The 12,990-nt window shown below is 47.2% G+C and overlaps 2 protein-coding genes across 9 annotated transcripts in view; both read right to left on the reverse strand.

The window, feature by feature from the left end:
- The window catches only part of LOC127052770 (zinc finger protein 883-like), a 69,452-nt gene that overhangs the window by 41,968 nt on the left and 14,494 nt on the right, over window positions 1–12,990 (reverse strand). Inside the window, exon 1 of one of the 8 annotated variants that reach the window (XM_050956774.1) lies at window positions 12,077–12,166. The exons of 6 other annotated variants lie outside the window; for them this stretch is intronic. Coding sequence is in view for 1 of the 2 variants with exons in the window: in XM_050956767.1 (XP_050812724.1) it covers window positions 7,714–7,716 (3 nt within the window). In the remaining variant the exon portion in view is untranslated. Of the gene's footprint in view, window positions 1–7,713; window positions 7,921–12,076; window positions 12,167–12,990 lie in introns of those variants that run through there. One more of the 8 variants, XM_050956767.1, reaches the window with a different exon arrangement.
- Window positions 4,464–12,189, reverse strand: LOC127052921 (zinc finger protein 883-like). The gene is made up of 5 exons (XM_050957068.1): window positions 12,094–12,189; window positions 10,484–10,610; window positions 9,030–9,143; window positions 6,681–6,770; window positions 4,464–6,077 (listed from the first exon to the last, which is right to left on the reverse strand). Exons 2-5 carry the CDS (start codon window positions 10,608–10,610, stop codon window positions 4,636–4,638), a joined length of 1,773 nt encoding a protein of 590 aa, XP_050813025.1. The 5' UTR covers window positions 12,094–12,189; the 3' UTR covers window positions 4,464–4,635.

Below are 12,990 nucleotides of genomic sequence, written 5' to 3' on the forward strand. Positions count from 1 at the left end.
TGTCTATAGCTGAAAGACCCTGTAACATATTCCATCTTAAATTTACAAAGATAATTTTTACTGTTTTTCTTTCTTTAATTAAAAGCTTTTTTTGTTTAAGAACCTGATTGTTGTTTTTTTATTCTGCTGAGACCCCAGGGGACTGGGTCTGGATCCACCAGGGAATTGGTGGGGAGAAACGAGGGAAGGGGGAGAGAGAGGTTATTTTCGCTCTGTGTTAGGATTACTTTCTCTCTCAGGGAGAGTCTGGGAGGGGGATTGAGAAGGGAGGGGAAAGGTGAATTTTCCTCTCTGTTTTAAGATTCAAGGAGTTTGAATCACAGTGATCTTCCAGGGTAACCCAGGGAGGGGAAGCCTGGGAGAGGCAACGGTGAGGGAAAGGGTTTAGTTTCCTTGTGTTAAGATCCAGAGGGACTGGGTCTTGGGGGTCCCTGGGCAAGGTTTTGGGGGGACCAGAGTATACCAGGAACTGGAATTCCTAGTTGGTGGCCGCGCTACAAGTTCTAAGCTGGTAATTGAGGTTAGAGGAAATCATGCTGGTATCCCATCTTTTGGATGCTAAGATTCAGAGTGGGGAATTATACCATGACAGCCCCTGACCAAAAGAGCCAGTGGGAAGGCTAGAACTTTTTAAAATGGGGGGAAAACTTCCTCTGTTGCTGTTCTGTGGGAAAGAGAGGAACAGGGAGCAGTTATGCTATGAGAAGCTTTAAGCCAGGTATGATCGTAGATCATCAGATCATACTTATTTGGAACCCCCAAATGTGTAAGTGAATCAGGAATGTTTAGAAAGACGCAATCAGGTTTATTTCTGTTTTTCTCATGGCTAGTGGATTCCTCTGTGCTAACCCCAGATGCTTTTGTTTGCTTCTAAACTTTAAGTTGAACCCCCCTCTCCAAGCTATTTTAAGTGTTTAATTTTTGGAATTGCTTTTTTAAAATCTAGCAAAAGCCTAAGTTTCAGATGTATGTTCTTTCTTTTTGTTTTTAATAAAATTTATCTTTTTTAAGAACAGGATTGGATTTCTGGTGTCCTAAGAGGTTTGTGCATATGTTGTTTAATTACCTGGGGGCAACAGCTAATTTCCTGTTTTCTTTCTCAGCTCCTCCCTGGAGGGTGGGAGTGTGTGGGAAAGGGCTTGAGGGTACCCCAGGGAAAGGAATTCCCAACTGTGCCTTCCTGGGTTCCCAGGGGTTTGCATTTGAGTGGTGGCAGCATCTAGCCACCCAAGGTCAGAGAGAAGCTATAACCTTAGGAGTTTAATACAAGCCTGGAGGGACCAGTATTAATTTTTTGAATCCTTGTGGGCCCCCACCTTCTGCACTCGGACTACCAGAGTAGGGAATCAGCCTTAACATAAGAACATAAAAATGGCCGTACTGGGTCAGACCAAAGGTCCATCCAGCCCAGTATCCTGTCTACCGCCAGTGGCCAATGCCAGGTGCCCCAGAGGGAGTGAACCTAACAGGTAATGATCAAATGATCTCTCTCCTGCCATCCATCTCCACCCTCTGACAAACAGTCTAGGGACACTATGGCTTACCCATCCTGGCTAATAGTCATTAATGGACTTAACTTCCATTAATCTATCCAGCTCTTTTTTAAACACTGTTATAGTCCTAGCTTTCACAACTTCCTCAGGTAAGGAGTTCCACAAGTTGTCTGTGCACTGTGTGAAGAAGAACTTCCTTTTATTTGTTTTAAACCTGCTGCCTATTAATTTCATTTGGTGACCCCTAGTTCTTGTATTATGGGAATAAGTAAATAACTTTTCCTTATCTACTTTCTCCACATCACTCATGATTTTATATACCTCTATCATATCCCCCCTTATTCTCCTCTTTTCCAAGCTGAAAAGTCCTAGCCGCCTTAATCTCTCCTCATATGGGACCTGTTCCAAACCCCCAATCATTTTAGTTGCCCTTCTCTGAACCTTTTCTAGTGCCAGTATATCTTTTTTGAGATGAGGAGACCACATCTGTACACAGTATTTGAGATGTGAGTGTACCATGGATTTATATAAGGGCAATAAGATATTCTCAGTCTTATTCTCTATCCCCTTTTTAATGATTCCTAACATCCTGTTTGCTTTTTTGACCACCTCTGCACACTGCGTGGACATCTTCAGAGAACTATCCACGATGACTCCAAGATCTTTTTCCTGATTTGTTGTAGCTAAATTAGCCCCCATCATATTCTATGTATAGTTGGGGTTATTTTTTCCAACGTGCATTACTTTACATTTATCCACATTATATTTCATTTGCCATTTTGTTGCCCAATCACTTAGTTTTGGGAGATCTTTTTGAAGTTCTTCACAGTCTGCTTTGGTCTTAATTATCTTGAGCAGTTTAGTATCATCTGCAGACTTTGCCACCTCACTTTTTACCCCTTTCTCCAGATCATTTATGAAAAAGTTGAATAGGGTTGGTCCGAGGACTGACCCTTGGGGAACACCACTAGTTACTTCGCTCCATTCTGAGACTTTACCATTAATTCCTTCCCTTTGTTAACTGTCTTTTAACAAGTTCTCAATCCATGAAAGGACCTTCCCTTTTATCCCATGACAGCTTAATTTATGTAAGAGCCTTTGGTGAGGGAGCTTGTCAAAGGCTTTCTGAAAATCTAGGTACACTATGTCCACTGGATCCCCCTTGTCCACATGTTTATTGACCTCTTCAAAGAACTCTAATAGATTACTAAGACATGACTTTCCTTTACAGAAACCATGTTGACTTTTGCCCAACAATTTATGTTCTTCTAGGTGTCTGACCATTTTAGTCATTAGTATTGTTTCGACTAATTTGCCCAGTATCGACATTAGACTTACCGGTCTGTAATTGCCGGGATCACCTCTAGAGCCCTTTTTAAATATTGGCGTTATTAGCAATCTTCCAGTCGTTGGATATAGAAGCCGATTTAAAGGACAGGTTACAAACCCTAGTTAATAGTTCTGCAACTTCACATTTGAGTTCTTTCAGAAGTGTTGGTTGAATGCTATCTGGTCCCGGTGACTTGTTAATGTTAAGTTTATCAATTAATTCCAAAACCTCCTCTAGTGACACTTCTATCTGTGACAGTTCCTCAGATTTGTCACCTACAAAGGACGGCTCAGGTTTGGGAATCTCTCTAACATCCTCAGCCATGAACACTGAAGCAAAAATCCATTTAGTTTCTCCGCAATGACTTTATCATCTTTAAGCGCTCCTTTTATATCTGAATCGTCCAAGGGCCCCACTGGTTGTTTAGCAGGCTTCCTGCTTCTGATGTACTTAAAAAAACATTGTTATTATCTTTGGAGTTTTTGGCTAGCCGTTCTTCAAACTCCTCTTTGGCTTTTCTTATTACACTCTTGCACTTAAGCGGGCAGTGTTTATGTTCCTTTCTATTTACCTCACTAGCATCAGATTCCCACTTTTTAAAGGAAGTCTTTTTATCTCTCACTGTTTCTTTTACATGGCTGTTAAGCCATGGTGGCTCTTTTTTAGTTCTTTTACTGCCTTGACTGATGCCTTTACCTTTTTTTCTGGTATGACTTCTTCTAGCACAGTGACTTAGACAGATGTTGGGTAAGTGATGTAGTCACGCTAATCATGACAGCAGCATCCATAGAGGTCTAGTATTTGCATCTACCATTAAGATGATAAAGAAGACACTCCATAACCAAACAGCATGGTCTGTTTGTTCTTGAGTCCCTCAGGAATAGAATGGGGAGCTCAAGAAGCCCCAGTGAGTAGAGATGTAAGTTAAAGCACCTGTCACCACAATGTATCCTGTTGTAATGAAGAAGGATCTTTCACTTAATATGGTTAATCCAAGGAGGACATGAGAGCTGATTCGCAGAGAGCAGAGGATTAAAATCTGACTTGTCTATCCACCAAGAAATGCAGCATCAAACCAAAGTACAGTCCCACACCACCTGTTTGTGCTGTTCCTTTGAAATGTTGTCTCTGATATATTGTTTGACAGGCTCACTATTTCAGAGAAGGGGTGTCTTGACTTTAGCTGTATCATCGTTGTGTGACCCGGAAACTCCAATTTCCAACTTGCTGGTCCTAGCTAGTATGCTTGCCTGGCCATTAGGTGTGAAGACAGGACCCTGGCTGCATTATGCATGAAGCCAACTATCAAGAAAGCTTGAGTCATAATTTTCTCTCAAAGCCAAATCAAAAACAACCTTCCTTTTGATTCAGTACTATGAGGGGCACACAGGGGATGTCACAGCCTGTCATTAACTCAGGAGACGAAAGCTCCTTTTCAATCTCTGCCCATTTTTCCAAACCCCAAGGTCCACGAAGAAATAAAACATTTAATTCAATTTGTGGAGCATGAGAGGATGGGAGGTGCAGTGAACCAACGGCTTGGGAGAAACCAGGGCCTCCAAAGTGCAGTCCTGACTCCAGTCATCTCTGTCCCACCTGCAGCCCATTATGCCCACAATAGAATGTTTTGGTACCTCTTGAGGACCATACAAATTATTTTAACAAACCCAGCACCTAAACTCACATCTGCTTAGTGAAGAGGTGGGAACATTTCAGAGTGGGAGCAAGTTCTCCCTCTTTTACAGCTTTGGGAACAGGGTGAAGCGAGAGAATGAAGAGGTTCCCTCCATCAAACACCAGGGTCAGGAGTCTCTATTCTGAGTGGGTGCTCTGGTGTTTAGTAAGATATGCTGAGCGAGCAAAGCGCTTCCCACACTGAGCACAGGAATATGGTTGCTCTCCTGGGTGGGTTCTCTGATGCTGAGTAAGAGATGATGAACGAGCAAAGTGCTTCCCACACTGAATGCAGGAATATGGTCGCTCTCCTGAATGGGTTTTCAGATGTTCAGTGAGAGATGACGAGTGAGCAAAGCACTTCCCACACTGAGTGCAGGGATAGGGTCGCTCTCCTGAATGGATTCTCAGGTGGTTGGTGAGACCTGACAATTGGGTGAAACTTCTCCCACACTCAGTGCAGCAATAGGGTTTCTCTCCAGTGTGGATTCTCTGGTGGCAAGTGAGATGTTGTAGACGGACAAAGCCTTTTCCACAGTCAGTGCAGCGATGGAGTTTCCCAGTGTGGACTCCCTGGTGTCTAGAGAGATTTTGTGGATGACGGAATATTTTCCCACACTCGGCACAGCGATGGAGTCTCCCTGGAGTATGGGTTTCCTGGTGTCTCCTGAGACTTTGAAGGAGACTGAATTTTTTCCCACACTTAGCACAGCAATGGGGCTGCTCTCCAGTGTGGATCATCTGATGTCTGATCATATGTTCTCGTAGGGAAAATTTTTTTCCACACTCATGGCACAAGAAGCGTCTCTCTTTGCTGTGGATTTTCAGGTGTCTAGTAAGACCTGATGCAACTTTGAAGCCTTTCCCACATTGGTTACAGCGATGGGGTCTCTTCTCTGAGTGGATTGCCTGATGACTACGAAATGTTGATGAATTCATAAATCGCTTTCCACACTCAGTGCAGGCAAAGGGTCTCTCTCCTGAGTGGACTCTCTTGTGCATGTTAAGTGCTGATATATGGAAGAATCTTTTTCCACACTCAGCACAGTGATAGGGTCTCTCTCCCGTATGTATTCTCTGGTGGGCAATGAGATATGACAATTTGTGGAATATCTTCCCACATTCAGAACAGGGATGATCTCTCTTCTTTCTGTGAGCTTTCCCATGTGCTCTGAACTCCTTCTTTCTCCTAAAGCTCTCCCCACACTCGCTACAGTGATACAGTTCCTGTTTCCTATGAACCATCCAATGGTGACCTATCAGGTCTTTCTGCACCTTGAATTCTTCTCTGCACACACGACAGGTATATAGGCTCTTTCTGGGTTCAGCTTTTCCCTTTGTAGAATGCTTTAGATATGGTCTTGATCTCCTCTGATGGCCTCTTGAGGTTGCTGGCTCCTTTCTGGTCAGATTTTTTCTCTGCCTTTGTGGCCTCCCCTGCCTCTTGTGGTGCCTTCCCCGCTCAGATTTCTTGGAATGGTTCTTCCCTGATGTTCCTGGGAAAGACCTGAGTGGTTCCACGTTACCAGGCCCTTCCTCAGGAGTCTGCCCCTCAGCCCTGCTCAGGTTCCTCGCCCCTGCTTGGTGGGGAAGAGAATGCAGATGTATTTCCTGTGCTGCTCACAAAGGGAAACCACTAATATTCCCAGCAGGGTGATGTGCTCGAGAAAACTCCACACCCCTCCCCTTAGAACAGGGCTGACCCTTGGCACTTCAGTGCAAGAGGCCAAACTCCCAGGGGCCCCAGTGCTGGGGAAGGAGAGAAGGTCAGTGTCCTATAGGCCCTGATAATAGTCCCTCAAGTCAATGAACATAAGAACCAGCCCCCATGATTCTCTCCCTACTCTGAGGCCCATCTCACTGGGGTAAATAGCATCACCGCACACCAGCACTGATACCCCTCTACCAGAGAACACACACAGGGAACACTCACACTGTGATGGGATCCCAACGGCTCCATGTTCTGTGGAAAATGGGGGAGGGGGAGAGACTGGGGGAATCGGCGTAAGGGAAGAGATGGAGTTTCTAGGGGGATGTGAGGGTCAGGAGCTGTAGCACTTCTCATGTTTGGGCTTCAATTCCTACTGTAATGCTCTGTGACGGGAGAGTTTGCAGCTGATGGACGATTTGTGAAATGAGCTCTCCAGCTCCCACTGATGCAAAGGGCAGAGCTGGTTCCCTACCTGCTCCAGGGAAAGAGCTTTGTGTGAGGAAGAAACCCAAGGAGCTTTCAATTGCTGGCCAGTCCCAGGTCTCTTCTGCATCTGGAAACCCTGCACCAAGAAAATAGTCTTTGGTTGACGGCACATAGACCGAATGACTATCACTGAGAGCAGCCCTTTCCCCTGCACTGTAAATTACTCATTTATGGTCACCGTTGGACAGTGTGTTCCACAATGCACAAGAGGAGAAGCTATTTGGGGCTCGACACTTACTTTGTACTGTGGTAGCGCAACTGAGATCTTCATTCCCTAGCACCAAGTGCTGCACAAAATTAGAGAGAGATCACTCTGATGTTGAAGAGCTTTTATACTAAATACAGAAAGGGTGGGAGAGAACCTGAGTCAAAGGAGTAACTTGCTGTTTTAATAACTGGGCCCACAAATTTACCCTAATTGGTAGTTTAATTGAAAAAACGGTGAGAACATTTATAAAGTGTTACAATATCCTAAAACAATAAATGTTGATGGGAAAAAGCTCAAAATATAAACAAGACCAAGAAACTAGTCCAAATAATAAAGGCCTATAATGCAATTCAAGGACAGTGATAAAATGATGGCTGTAAGCAAGAGAAGTGTGGAACTGGACATTAACGAACTAAAATAACCAAGTTAGAATTTAGGCCTGACAGAAAAACAATGAGGGGCTGGGCTATTTTGCCCATTACTTCCTTTTGGGGTTTCTCAAAAGAAAACACTTTCTGGGGAAAATAAAGGAGCAAGACTGAATGCAACCGTCATTGACTGAAAAAACAGCAACAGCAGGAGCATGCCAACAACTGAGCGATACCATCATGCTGCCACCTTGATCCTCTTTTGGGACCCCAGATCTTCTTCATCCTAATCCTAAGAGATGTCTTAACAAGACTGCACCAGAGAGAGGGAGCCAGAGGATATTGCCACCGTTACCAGTTCTGGCTAACTCCCCAAAATCACCTGCAATGAGAGATTTTGTCCCCGTCCCTCCTAACCCTCAGGAATTCTTTCCATTCCCCACCATATTTCTTCTCTTTCTTATTCTTCTCCCTCTGCCTTCTAGTAAGTCTGGCTTAGGTGGCCAAAACTGCCATAGTTTGCATTGTTCAGAACAGACCAATGCTGGGCAGGTTTGCCAAGCAGGTCTCCAACTGGCTGATCAGACCCTGTGCCGTGCCTGTGTTTCTCCAGCCGTGAAGCGGCAAGTGAGAGTAAACCCAAGACAGAAGCCGCATGTTCTATCTTTGCTGTTCTTTTCTCTTCCGCCTTGAGTGGCTTTGTCTTGTTTTGTCTCCTAGGAAACAGGATCAGATTTTAATAATACCAACAACAGCTCCAGCCCATTTCAGCTAGCTGCTTCTCTTTTCCCCAAAAGGACAATTACCATCATTATTACCCTCTGAAAGACTTTCAAACAGAGGCCTTTTGTCTAAAGAATTTCACTGGGTAAAGGAAAAGGAAATGAGGGACATTGCCAAAATAAAAGTTCTTAGGTCATACCTGACATTTCAAATGCCATAACTCTTTTTCCTGCTTTTTCTCTATCTTTAATAAAAGACTAGAAAGAATTTTTCATGCTGTTTTCCACGCAGGCTTCTGTCTTTGTATTCCAACCCCCAAACCTTATTTAATACTCTTTAATGTTGGTCATAACAGTGTCATGTTAACACCTTTGTCTCTTTGGGACCATATTGTCTATATGAATTAATACAATATTGTCCTAGATCTGCCAGCAGTTCAGTGGCAGAATGAAGAATAAGAGTTCAGGTCTCCTCACTCCCACAACATGATGTTGCCTCCCAACCAGTCCTGGAGAGTAATAAGGAAATCCCTTATTAATGTCAATTCAGAGCCCAAAAAAGCGATGGAACGATGTTGGGTCCCTACAAAATTGGGCCTGAACTTGGAAGGGAGATTCCTAAGTGCTGCTTGGCCAATGATTCAGACAGCCAGGGAAAGGTTACAAACACTTTGGTGGACAGGATTAGATTTCTAAATGATGTTGACAAATTGGAGAATTGGTCTGAAATCAACAAGGTGAAATTGAAGAAACAAGTTCAAAATAGTTCACCTAGGAAGGAAAAATGAAATGCACAATAGAGAACGGGGAATAACTGGCTTGGCAGCAGTGCATCAGAAAAGAATGTGGTGAGTATAGTAGATCATGAATAGAATGAGAGCTGACAATGTGATACTGTTCTAAAAGAACCTAACAACATTAGACTAAAAAACTAACATTACCGGATGGATTGTCACTTTGGCCAAAATGTGTCAGGATTCCAGCTGCCTTCAAGCTACTCATTCATTCCCTGCACAACACTTTAACTCCTTCCTCACCTGGGTGGGTGTCTCTCAGGATGTGTTCATCTTCATCTTTTGTGGGACGCTGGACACACAGCTCTTCCCCTCGCTCTATGCTGGAGATCACCACTGGCTTGGGAGTTTGTATTCCTGTTTAGAGAAAAGCATCACCCCTAAGAACTTCTAAGAACATTGTGCAGCTCCATATGCAATGTTTGTGCCAATTAGGCTATGAACTAACTGTGAAGGCTAATAGGCAATTTTTTTCTAAGGAAATATAAACTGCAGCTTACGCTCAACAGTCCTGGTGCTTGACAGTGGCGGGATATTGAGTTGCAAACAATCTGGCACCTGTGGAATGGGCAGATGGAGAGGACTGTGGTGTCTAAATGGATTGGGGGGAACACATGTGGGAAAAGCTGGATATTTCTCCTCGTCCTAGGAAAGTTACTCTACTATGGCCCAGCATCCCCAGCACCAGGAAATTTGCCCTACGCAGCTGCATGCTGCTCCAGCCCCTGCTCTGCCCCTTCCGCTGCCCACACTCTGCCCCAGGCCTGCCTCTTTCCCCCCCCCCCCCGCTCCACCCCAGCCCCACTCTCACTCCATCCCTTCCCATGGCCCCCTGCCCATGGTTTGCTCCTGCCCCACCTCATCCCACCCAAGCTCTGTCCCGACTCCAATCCTTCTCCAAAGCCCCCACCCCTACTCTGCCCCACCCCTTCACCAAAGCCCACACCTATGCTCTACTCCCACCCATCCAAGCCCCGACCCCACTCCCCTGAGAACTGCAGCAGGGTCGGGCTCCAACCCGAGCATGAACATATACCCTGCAATTTTTAGCCCCCCAGCCTGAGTCTCACGTCCTGAGTCAACTGATCCAGGCAAACCACAGCCACGGTGTTGGTCTTTTATACCAGCATAGATGAACCCAGTCTGTCTTTCTCCTGAACTGTAGTGTTGGCTATTTCATCCTGTAGCCTGCAGAACACATGACCCTTTTCTGCTCATGTGCTCAGTCTGGGGAACTACAAGAGCCAGAATTCTCTTGCATTAAACTGTGGAGCCCTAGTGACCATGGGTGGAAGTGTGTCCTCTTGAAGATAGGCAGTGTAGTTGGAGCCATATCAGTCCCAGGATATTAGTGAGACCAAGTGAGTGAGGTAATATCTTTTATTGGACCAACTTCTGTTGGTGAGAGAGAGCAGCTTTCCTTTCCCAGACCTGAAGAAGAGCTCAAAAGCTTCTCACACTCACCAACAGAAATTGGCTCAATAAAAGATATTACCTCACCCACCTGGTCTCTCCATGAACTGGCTGCTCTGTTCAATGAAACATGCCTCTATCTATCCACACACATGCACCCTTCCTTCAAACCCCATAGACACCTCTCCACCCAACCACTCAGACCAATGCTCCATCTCAGTTACTGTGTCTCTGTGAAGCACTCAGTGCACTGGGGCCCTGATCTTAGGGAAATAGCTCCTCACCTAATGAGACCAGAATCTGGTAATTTTCCCACATGACGTGTCTGTAAAGTTGCCTTTGCTCTTCGCCCAGCAGTGCCCACTCCGCTGGGGAGAAATACATGGCCACATCTTCAAACGTCACCAACATCTGAAAGGACAAACAACCCAACTCAGCATGGCAAAGTTTACACACTGGTAGAGGAATAGTTGTTGCAGGTGAGGCAGATGTGCAGTGGTCCATAGAACTGGGAGGGCCCTGAGGGGATTGAAAGTTTGTACCATTACTATGCGTTCAGGTTTGTCACAGTGTAAAAAAAACGTAATGGATAGTGTTTTGTGTTCCTTCACCCCACAGTGGTGGCTCCAGGAGCTGAGCCTGGCCCCCTGCTGTGGGTGTTGTATACTGGCACACAGACTTGCATCATTTCTGAGGCATCCTCCTCCTTACCCTCTGCCATGATGGGGCAGGCAGATCAAATGTCAGTGAGTGTCGCAGCAACCTGGAGTCCCACTCACATTTAGCCAGCACACCTGACCCTCTGTCAGCATGATGGAGCGCTGGGCAGACCAAACCTGAGTAGCACTGCAGCCCCTCCAGCAATGATGTAATGCCCATAGCAGGGCACTGAGCCCAGATAGCCCCATAGGACTCTGCTGGAGCCAATACTGCAGTGTGAATGTGGGGCACTGGAGTGGCATTGCAGGGGTGAGAACAGGGGTGGTTCACTCCCCAGTGGCTCCCTCTCTGAGCTTGTTGTCTTCACTGGGTGGGAATTAGTGTTACATTGTTGTAGCTGTTTTGTTCCCAGGATATTACAGAGACAATGTGTGGGAGATAATATCTCTTATTTGTTCTTGAGATACACAGATTAGGGTCCTAAAGCCCAGGTTCCAGCAGAGGCCTAGATATCTGCACTGCAATTAAAAGGGCTGAGAGCCATGAGCCGGTGTCAGTCTGCACAGCCTAGCTGCAGGTTTGGGGGGAGGGACGGGTTGGTGTTTTTTTTCTCCTTCGAAAACAAAAGAATGATTCATTTAAAGGAAACAAGTGATTATAATGTAGTGAGTGAATCAAGAAAGAATACATAGAATATAGGAAAATGAACAGAGTTACATGACAGAATGAAAGCGCCACAGTAAAATGAAAGACAAAGACTACATAGAATATTTTAACACATATAAATAATACAGTGGTTTCAATGTAACAAGCCATAGGGGTCCCACCTATACAAAGGTTTTACACTTAATGTTACAATTAATCTCCTACTTAATACTGCCATCGACACAAACCCCGGGAGCCCCAGCCAGAGAGCTGTTGCTCCAGCAGCAGCCCAGGCTTTTTGCTTCGGGTGGGGGTGGGGGCCCTCTGGGTGACTCCCCAACACGCTGACTGATGGGGCAGCCACAGAAGGAACCTCCCTCCCACACGGTACCCATGGACTCAGTTCAACCTCCCAGCGCCTCACCATTGCCAGTGTGTGCAGCAGCCCCAGCCCAGCCTCTAACCCGGTCTAGGGTGACCAGATGTCCCGATTTCATAGGGACAGGCCCAATTTTGGGGTCCTTTTCTTATCTAGGCTCCTATTACCCCCCCACCCTGTCCCAATTTTTCACCTTTGCTGTCTGCTCACCTAACCCGGTCTCCCGAGCAGGCTGGTCCCAGCCCCAGCAGCACAGGCCAGAGGAGCTGCCCGACAGGACCTGCCCCCAGCCCCGGCCGGTGCCTGCTCGGCGGGAAGGGGGCAGAACCCGGCAGCCCCGCAGCGCCGCCCCGGGAAGGTCCCGCCCGCCCCCAGCAGCGAGCAGGGGGGTCGGTCGGGCTCTCGCGGGCTGGGGCGCGGACCCTGCCGGGCTCCGCTGCACAAACCGGCCCCCGGGGGGGGGTCTCTCCGGTCCCAGGCGCGGTTCGGCTCCGCCCCCAGCAGCTCCCTCCCCAGGCGGCGATTTCCAGCCTCTGCGGCTGTTTCCCTCCCTCCGCGGCCGCCTCCGGCTGCGCCCCCCGGGCCCCGCTCACCGCGCTGGGCTGCAGCCTGCAGGGGGGGCTCGCTCCGCACGCGCCGCTCGGGCCGGCTCGGCCCGCAGGGCTCCGCGGCGCGCACGAGAAGGTCCCTGCCCGAGCCCGCCCCCCGCAGCAATGACTGGGCGTGTCTAGGCTGGGGAGGACTCGGAGCTCGGGGGGTTTAACCCTTAATCAGCTCGTCGGGGGGAGCGAGGTGCAGAGGGAGCCGCTAGGGGAGACGAGGTGAAGTCGGGTCCCTGGGTCTTGGTGGCTCCCGGTCCCGTCCCTTCTGCGAAGGCGGCTATTGGAGCAATGTTCCAGTGCGGGGCTGGGCACCCTGGCTAGGGTGGAGACCACTTCCGGCCAGGGGGGCTGCCGCTCCTGCACCCCCAGCCCCGAGTTCCAGCCCCCGCTTCAAAGAACATTTCTTAGTAATTCATCAGGGTGAGAGACGCCTCTGCAAACATTTCACCGTTGAGATTCATAACAGTGTCTATTAGTAGATGACTAGGTTATTTCATAATTATTC

The sequence above is a fragment of the Gopherus flavomarginatus genome, chromosome 5, assembly GCF_025201925.1.
Source record: "Gopherus flavomarginatus isolate rGopFla2 chromosome 5, rGopFla2.mat.asm, whole genome shotgun sequence".
NCBI classification, from domain to species: domain Eukaryota; kingdom Metazoa; phylum Chordata; order Testudines; family Testudinidae; genus Gopherus; species Gopherus flavomarginatus.